At 31.7% G+C, this 8,990-nt stretch overlaps 1 protein-coding gene across 3 annotated transcripts in view; it reads right to left on the bottom strand.

Annotated features, from left to right (window-relative positions):
* LOC140431243 (eukaryotic translation initiation factor 4 gamma 3-like) overlaps window positions 1-4,450 on the bottom strand; it is a 166,901-nt gene extending 162,451 nt beyond the window's left edge. Inside the window, exon 1 of one of the 3 annotated variants that reach the window (XM_072519179.1) lies at window positions 3,939-4,450. In XM_072519179.1, coding sequence (XP_072375280.1) covers window positions 3,939-4,003 — 65 coding nt within the window. In that variant the 5' untranslated portion in view covers window positions 4,004-4,450. Of the gene's footprint in view, window positions 1-563; window positions 1,264-3,534; window positions 3,673-3,938 lie in introns of those variants that run through there. The other 2 variants (XM_072519191.1, XM_072519184.1) reach the window with 2 other exon arrangements.
* Window positions 4,451-8,990: the final 4,540 nt, after the last annotated feature.

The raw sequence follows: 8,990 nt of genomic DNA on the forward strand, positions 1-8,990 counted from the left end.
TCTAGCAAAAGTCATTCTCAAACTCAACTTAAATGTGATAGTAACTTTTTTCAAGATATCTATCATTTTAAGAGAATTTGAAAAATAATAAATCAATTTTAGATGATAGGCACTAAGTAGTTTCTTTTTTAATTAAGATCTTTCTCTTAACACCTTCATTTAATATGAAATAAACTAGCAAGCAAACCTTTAAAAATACTTTTCCCTATGTATAGCTAGCTAAATTGATAATTATACATAAAAACACATGGGTTAAACTTTGGTTAAACATTCAAACAGAATATAGATTATATATTATTGTAGCCAAAAATGTCATGCTTATTTGCCTAATTAAGCAGCATGTACTTACAACAAAGTTATTCTTTATTTATATTCTCTGATAGTTAGCAAAGTCTTAAAAGTCTAATGCAGTAATTAGCAAAACTATAACTGACAATTTAAATTAAAAAGTGAGTCAAGGACTGGCCTAACTGCACGATCGGTCCTAGAACCGCCAAACACGTGTGATTCATAGCCACTAACTAGCCCTTTGGGAAAATAATTTTAAAATTATTTTAACTTACTTTGAGGTGGTGGCATCATCCTGAATGGTTGCGGCAGCAGGCAAATGCCCTCCTGCTTCACGTTGACAGTGCCGTTAGTCATGTACCTCGAAACCATTTTCGGAGGCCGAGGACAATTTTAACAAGGAATGTAATATATGCAGTCAATGAAAATTATCAATTCCTTATCGTAAACATAGCCGATGATTGTGATTTACTTAAAACGAATAAATTAACTAAAAAGAAGTGTATTTTGGATGAGAATTCGCTGGAATCTCGTCTCGACATGATGTGAATCACCACTGATTTCTGCAACCACTAGCGATGGGTGCATCAGAAGAACGTAAACACTAGGAAATCAAGCACAAAACGCAGTGTCACTCGCGAAACTAAAGCCTTGATTGCTGTTGAATTACGATGAACACAATTTGGTGATTACAACAAGGGTCTGTCTGTTTTAAACAGAAAATAGCAAAACTCGAACATGCCAAGCACGTCTCGCTGCACCCAACAGCAAAAATCAATAAGGGCGTTTTACAAATAATTTTCCTAGTAAAAAACAACCAAAGTGCCACAGGAAAACCCACAGCCTGTCACTAACACTTAAACTTTTAGGTTACAGTGCACAACCTTATAACTCGTGTATAATGTTGATAAATAATTAAAAATTATATTCTTATCAAAGTCAAAATAGAATTTCGGCGACACACGCCATTGTATCGACTGTGACAGACAGTGATAATAGTTCCAGTATCTGCCACTAGGAAATGACAGGGCATGCGCTATCTTTTTTAACCTATCATATACGTATGCGGTGTTGCCGAAATTGATATAATTTCTAAGGAAATATATTTTCAATTTTGATGATCGAAATTTTAAAAATTAAGACAAATAGAAAGGAATTATAAAGATAAATAATTCAAAACTAAATGATTATTATAGAATAAATTCCAGTAATGGAAAACTATTGAAAATAAACAGTATCAAAGTACCAAACAGCCAATTAACTGCTAATCAACTTGTTTTAAACTTATGCATACTAGCAATGTACACACATGTGGAATTGATGTGTACCTTTTGAAACGGAATTTAAACAGTGTAATTATATTCTAAAGCAACTACATATAAGTATGTTCTCTCTATAGGAAGTCATCAAATAAATTTAATAGGATTCTTACTTGAATCAAAATAAATATATGTACCAAGTTTCAAAATTCTGGAACTTTTCCTTCAAGAGTTATTGCACAGGTGGACAGACAATGCCACAATTTCAAGGACCTGTGACCTTAAGAAATGGGATTGAGCCATTATTTATATTCTAATATTTATGCTGCTTCTATCAGGACTTAAAAATCTAAATATATTGTATAGGATTTACTACATATAAACTAAATACATTCAGATAATTACCAGAACCACTAAAATCTAGTAATCCATAGGTGTCTATATAGGAATTCTAATGAATTTTTTTCACAACAAAAAACAAGTACATAGCTAGTAGTCACAGATTAGACAAATAATAGAAGTACAAAATCCATGAAAGATTAAACATATTTATCAGACATATAGAGACATATGACTAGCAGTGAGCACAACTGAGAGAAATAAAATTGAATCTGCTTTTGTATTTTAAAAACTGAGTATACAACATCTCTAAACATGGAACAAAAAATTTCGGTATAGAAGTGTTGGCATGTTTTTATAATGTAGATGCTGTATGCTTCAAAGATAAAAAGGTAAAGCTTTAGAAAAGTACATTTTGTTTATATTATGTTATGAATTCTGCAATTTTTGATTTATATAAAACAACAATGAGTGAATATTTGTTTCTTTGTAGATTAATTGCAGTTAATTATTAGAAATTTTGTTAGCAATTACCCTTTGATAGATTAGGGGATAGATTATCAAATCAGCAGTTGCCAGACTACAACAGATGTCTGCAATTAATCTCAAAAGAGACAAATATTTACTCGTTATTGCTTCATATAAATTAAAAATTACAGAATTCATAAAATAGTATGATCAAAATGTATTTTTAAAAGCTTTATCTCTTTATATTTGAAGCATACAACATATGCATTATAAAAACATGCCAACACTGCCAAACCGAAATATGTTTGACATTTGCAGCTATTTTCAGCTTGTACTTTCGGTAAACTCAACCCTCTAATTTTTGTATAATAATCTACAATCATAAAATTAGTCATTTTACCAATTATTTCATTAATGATGATCATTTCTATCAACAAACCAAAAAATAAGAATGTGGAAATTTAATTTTAGCATTTTTATATGTAAAAACCAGATCTATTTGTTAACTGCTATGCTATACAACTGTTTAACAGACTTCGTAAAACATATAAACATAATGCAATCAAAAAATATTGTAGAATCAAAATTTTTTGATTATTTGCAAATTTAAAATAGATATGGCAACGCCGCAAGGGAACTTTTAAATTTCGCAAGAAATTCTACATTGGGAGCAACATGTGCACGATGGAGATAATTTTGATTAAGAATTAATAATTTTAAAATTCTTGTGCCATATAAAATAAAAATAATTTCACCTTTGCAAATTTAAAGGGTACTTTTCATCAGACTCATTTAAAATTCGGGTAACAAGCCGACCAGTTTTATCCAATTTTATTAATGTACACAACGTGGCATAAAAATGATTTGTCTTCCCATAGCATAGTAATAGAGAAGCTTATGTAACTATAACATGCATTACAATTAACTACTTACAGTAATTATTGTTATTAAACATATTTTACCTAGGTCATATGATGTAATAAATACCACAATACAACACGTCACTCCTTTTAAAATGAAAAATCACGATTGGCTTGTAAGGAAAAATCTATTACTTTCGCAAATTTCACGTTTTAATACTTTTACCACGAAACTAAAAAATAATACCGACTATTATGTACCATATGGACTATTAAACTAAGCAGTTATGCATAAGCTGGTGAATGTAGACAAGACCTACCTGATTCTGGGTAATACCTATTGAGTAATAAAAGTTAGCATGCCTCCACTTGACATACCAAGATCAGGAAATGCATCGGTGTTATGGTTGCGTCTGACTGATTAAGTTTGATAGTAAATTATTGTCAAGAGTTTAATTCCCACTTATATTTTTTTCTATCAGTCTTTCTTTTGATTATGAAATTCTGATAAACTTACATTGATTTAAATATTAAATTGTGGGTTCATAAAATTGGAAGTACATTTTTGATATAAACGAATACAATATTTATACGCACAGGCTTTTAAATAGATTTTTTCCAATTAGAAAAGATCTCTGTATATTGCAATAAACAATATTTTTGACATTTTGATTTTGGTGTGACAGATGGGTGTAACTAAGATTAGGGTATTTGAAAAGGATACGGTGATGAAGTGTATCTTTGAGTCTGCGGCCCACCTGCCGCCGTTTGCTTTTGATTACTGCTCATTTCAGCCTTGGAGGGCCCAAAGTCCCTTACAGCAGCGGTGGCAGACCGATTCTTGACTTAATCTGCATATGTTCAACATTGACACATTATTGCAATTCTACGAAAGTACATATTCTACTTGTTGGCATTTTCACTAACAGCGTACTTACTTTCGCGCTGATTAATACGAACTTAAAAAAATATAACACTAAACAGTTTAAACTATGTATGGAAGAAGGTTAAGAATATTCCAAAATGGCGGAGTATTAAACTAAAAACATATTTTCACTCTACGTCCTTGTTCATTTCACCTTAAATTTATTTAAGGGAAAGAAGTAAAAACACTGAATGTTTGTTTTTCAGTTGTATGTACAAAATGTCAGTTTATACTATATAAATTAAAAGTTATAACTTTTCACTTTATCGAAAATGACACGCGGCTTTCACGTTTTCATAAAAGCACACCCAACGGAATATTACCAAACTAACATAACCAATCAAAACTGAATTTTCCGTCATCTACGACTATCGGATATTCGTCTATCCTTGTTGACTGATAACAAATTAAATTAGTCCAGTATTTGAGGATATACTGATTTTTATCATCGTTACTAAAAGAGTAATAAAATTATCTTTTAATTAAAAAAGTTAAAAAACTTTATTAAGTATATTTTACTATTCTCTGGCGAGAACTCTTCGAATCCCGTAATAATAATAAGAGTTGTAGTATATATTCTTCTTTACATAATAAGAATGAATACAATTTTAGAATATAAAACAATATGAAAAATCTTATGATAAAAATGAAATGTCTAATTATTGTGGTTAATATCCGCAGCGATACAGATCTTATACAAAAAAATAGTGCAGTTGTTTTTACGGTATTAATATATTGAGACTTCTATAAAATTAGGATCAAGCAATTCAAGAAATGTCGGAAAAGAAATACAGAACTAAGATCGCAATTTGCAGGACATAACATCTTGGGAAAACCAATTAGGGCAATATTAGGGCAATCCACCTCGCAGGCCCGATGTGGACGAATATGACAGGAAATGAGAGAAGAATGAGAGAAATAAAGAACACATCCAATATTGAGAGAATAAAGTTGATATAGATAAATATATTGACTTATAATATTGTTCATTTTCCTAGTCCTTAAAATTTTGATTATGCTGATTACGTCTTATTTTAAAATTAATTAATTTTGCCTGGGTGTCATTATGTGAAAAGTAGGTAGTTTTTCTAACGAAACAATTTGCTTATTATAAACTCAGCTGGATTCATTTTTTAGGTATCCATTAAGAAGGTCTATATTAACCATTCAGTTTTAAATTATTTTAGCAATTGAGTATATAAAACCAAACGCCTAGTTTTAAGGCACTATTGGTTTTTATTGTTGCGATGGCTGGTGACGTTAAATAACCGTATTTGTTAAATACGGTTGTGTGATCGAGAACTGGCATTTCACTGAGTTCTTTTGCTGGAGCTGGTATTCAGTAGCCGTGCTCATCAATATTTCACCACATCTGCAGTTTTAATGCCAGGCTACTTACGGAGCCACCCTTTGTCAACATATCATCAATCTTCCTTCTTCATCCTCTTTTTCAAGACGAGGTAAGAAAGGGATTCCACCTGAGGGTTACTGCCCTTTTTTGCTTAGAAACACATGCTATAAGGTTGAATGAACATGGAATCATAGATCTAAAATTTCTGAAATTAAGTGCATACATATTTGGCATTTGTAATGAGTAACATTATATTTGAACCAAAAAGCTTTTTCCGGTTTGACAAATTACGGTCCGCAACGCTTTATACATCATATATATTTTATATATTTTAGTAGCAATTAATTTGCCATTTTTGAATAATCTTTTATTTTTATTTAATCGAGGACCGCAATTTGTTTAACTATTATCTATCCTTTTTTTATTTTTTTTGAGTAATGAATAAATAGATTTTTTTTAGTTTAATATTTTTTTTGATAATTTTATTTTATTGAAAATATAACTTTCTCGCATTATATAGGTAAACATGCCAATTTTAATAGTGTTGCTTATATGATGATTTGATAAGTTTTATGACGAATTTAAGTCCTGTATAAATCTAGGTTTAAGATAGCTGTTTAGCTGTATTCAGTACTTCTTCTGTTATCCATCTATATCCAATTAGTATTCATATCTTTACCCATCCCAATAACGCATCGGATTCTGAGCAACGAATCCTTCGTATTGTTCTTGTGTCTTCTTCTTCAAGTGCCCTCTCCGCTACGGAGTTTAGCAATCATCATTGCTATTCGTATCTTTGAAGCTGTTGCTCTAAATAATTGGTTAGATGTGCACTGGAACCAGTCTCTTAAATTGCGCAGCCAAGATATACGTCGTCTCCCCAAGCTTCGTTTGCCCTGAATCTTTCCTTGGATAATTAACTGGAGCAATCGGTTCTTTTTCCCTCTCATCACATGACCAAAATATTCCAACTTTCTTCTCTTGATGGTGATCAACAGCTCCCGTTCTTTGTTCATTCTTCGAAGAACTTCACTATTTGTTACTTTGTCTGTCCAAGGTATTTTCAAAATTCTTCTGTATATCCACATTTCGAAGGCCTCTAGTTTATCAATATTGCTCTTGTTTAAAGTCCAAGTCTCTACTCCGTACAGCAGTATCGAGAAGATGTAGCATCTAACCAATCTCACGTTCTGTGTACGATCGGCTTATTACCACCTGATTTTCTTTTCTTTGACCACCTTGAACTGTTTTTCGTTATAACATGATATCTACCTTGTATCGATTTCTCTGGGTAGATATCATATGCATGGGCGTAACTGATTAATAGAAAATAATAGATATCTTTATAGTCTAATATAGAAATATATTTGCTCTTTTTATCCGCATCCCATTCCACAGCTTTCTTCTCAATATTTTCCTGAAGACTTTTCTCTCTCACACTTTAAGCATGACTTTCATTTAAGCATCAAATTTCCAAAAGTCGTTTTAGGTTGTAATAATAAAAACACCTTTTCCGATATAACAAAAATAATACTGAAATGATGGCATGTCCTGAGGTCAAATGTTCTGGATATAAACTGAACCACCGTACAGATTTCCGGATATCGGCTATTTTATCATTCTGGCGTTACAACCCTGCGTAGGTCCTAGCCTCCTCAAGAATGTCTCCTCACTCATCGTATTCCTATATTTCTCGACTATTTTAAGGGGATCATTATTACAGGTTATAAAAATCGGGATAGAGTCTTGGAATAATGGAAGTCTTACACGTAAGATTATGGACTTGGCAGAAGGAGAGTATAAATTGCTTGCATTCAACAGACGAAATGAAAGGGACGGAATAATAATTCCAGTGAATTTTTTGCTTGATAAAAAAGTGTTGAATGTTATGTGCGTGTATGCTCCTCAAACAGGGTTGGGTAAAAATGAAAGAATTTTTTCTATGATCCATTAAGAGACATATTTAGATATATTTCATCAGAAGAGTGAGTCATAACAGGACGGAATTTAATGCACATGTGAGTATATCTAAGAGAGGATATAAAGCACTACATGGAGGACTAGACTTTCGCAGTAGAAATTATGCTAAAAATAATATATTGGAGTTAGTAACAGCGTTATATGTAGCTATCGTTAACACATTCTTTAAAGAGAGAAAGTCAATTTATCTTTCTCAAATAACTAGATTATTTCCTGACAATAATAGAAGATTTACGTAAATGTAAGGATTGCAAGGTAATAGTTAGTGAGATTGTGAGCCAACAAAAAAGTTGCTTGTGAGATATCGAAGTAAAACGCGAAACGAAACAGAATTATCAGAGGACCATAAAAAAAATGAGAGATCAGGTCTATTCAGGGCAAGAATAGTAGAAAAAATGAGCTGGAACATGAAACAAAGTCCTAATACAATTGATGTGGTACAATGTACAATGTATTGTATTGTACAATGTACAATGGAGGAAAGTGGCTAGTATCATTAGAGATATTGTTATTGAAAATCCTCAGGAAAGAAGTTTGAAAATAAAGATACCTATGGTGGTCACACAAACTACAAGGTCGCCAAAAAGGAAGCGAAAGTGGCAATAGCAAAATTTAAAGGAGAAACATATACAGATCTATACGCTTAACTTGAGATAAGATCTCTCCGAGACGAAAATAATAAGTTTAATTAATAAAGAATTTGACAGAAAACCAGTTGAGCTTACGGAGACAGTAAAACCAATGGCCACCAAAATAACAAAGAAATTGTTCAAGCATTTCAAAAAAATAAAAAAAAGTTAAAGCGGTTGGATCAGGTGATATTCCTGGGAAGTACTGACATCCTAGGGGAGACAGGAACAAGTTGGTTAACGGGTTTGTTTGATATAATTATGGAAGTGGGACAAATGCCTGACGAATAGAGAAGTAGTGCATTAGTAAAGCGAAGGAGATATAGAACAATCCACAGTCTACAGGACCGGAACACTACTTTGTCACACCATGAAAATATAACAAAGAGTAATTCATACACGGATACGTCAAGAAACCAAAATATCCCAAAATAATTTTGGATTTATGCAAGGCAGATCAGTAACAGGTGCAATTTTCATTATAAGGCAAATTATGGAATAATACATAAGTAAAGAAACAACGCTCATATGGTATTCACTCAATTCACTAATCTTGGGAAAGTATAAGCTAGAGTTTTTCGATAGGTTCTGTGGTGTAATAACGCTTTCTTTTTGTAATGTCTAAAGCCTATGAAGTTATTTTGATTATATCTCTCAATAAACATATCAAATTTAAACAATGTTTTTCTAGTAGCTATGTCATTTTAGACAGTTAAAACTTAATAATTATCTCATTTACTTTAGAACATCAGTCATATAAACCCAAACAAACAATAATTACTTTAAAACATGTAAAAAAATATAAAGCATTATCTTAACAGATACATCAATAGCTGGCCTAACTATTACGTATATCTGTGATTCTTTCATGAAGTATGAAATTGACCGACA

Source organism: Diabrotica undecimpunctata, chromosome 1 (genome assembly GCF_040954645.1).
Source record: "Diabrotica undecimpunctata isolate CICGRU chromosome 1, icDiaUnde3, whole genome shotgun sequence".
NCBI classification, from domain to species: domain Eukaryota; kingdom Metazoa; phylum Arthropoda; class Insecta; order Coleoptera; family Chrysomelidae; genus Diabrotica; species Diabrotica undecimpunctata.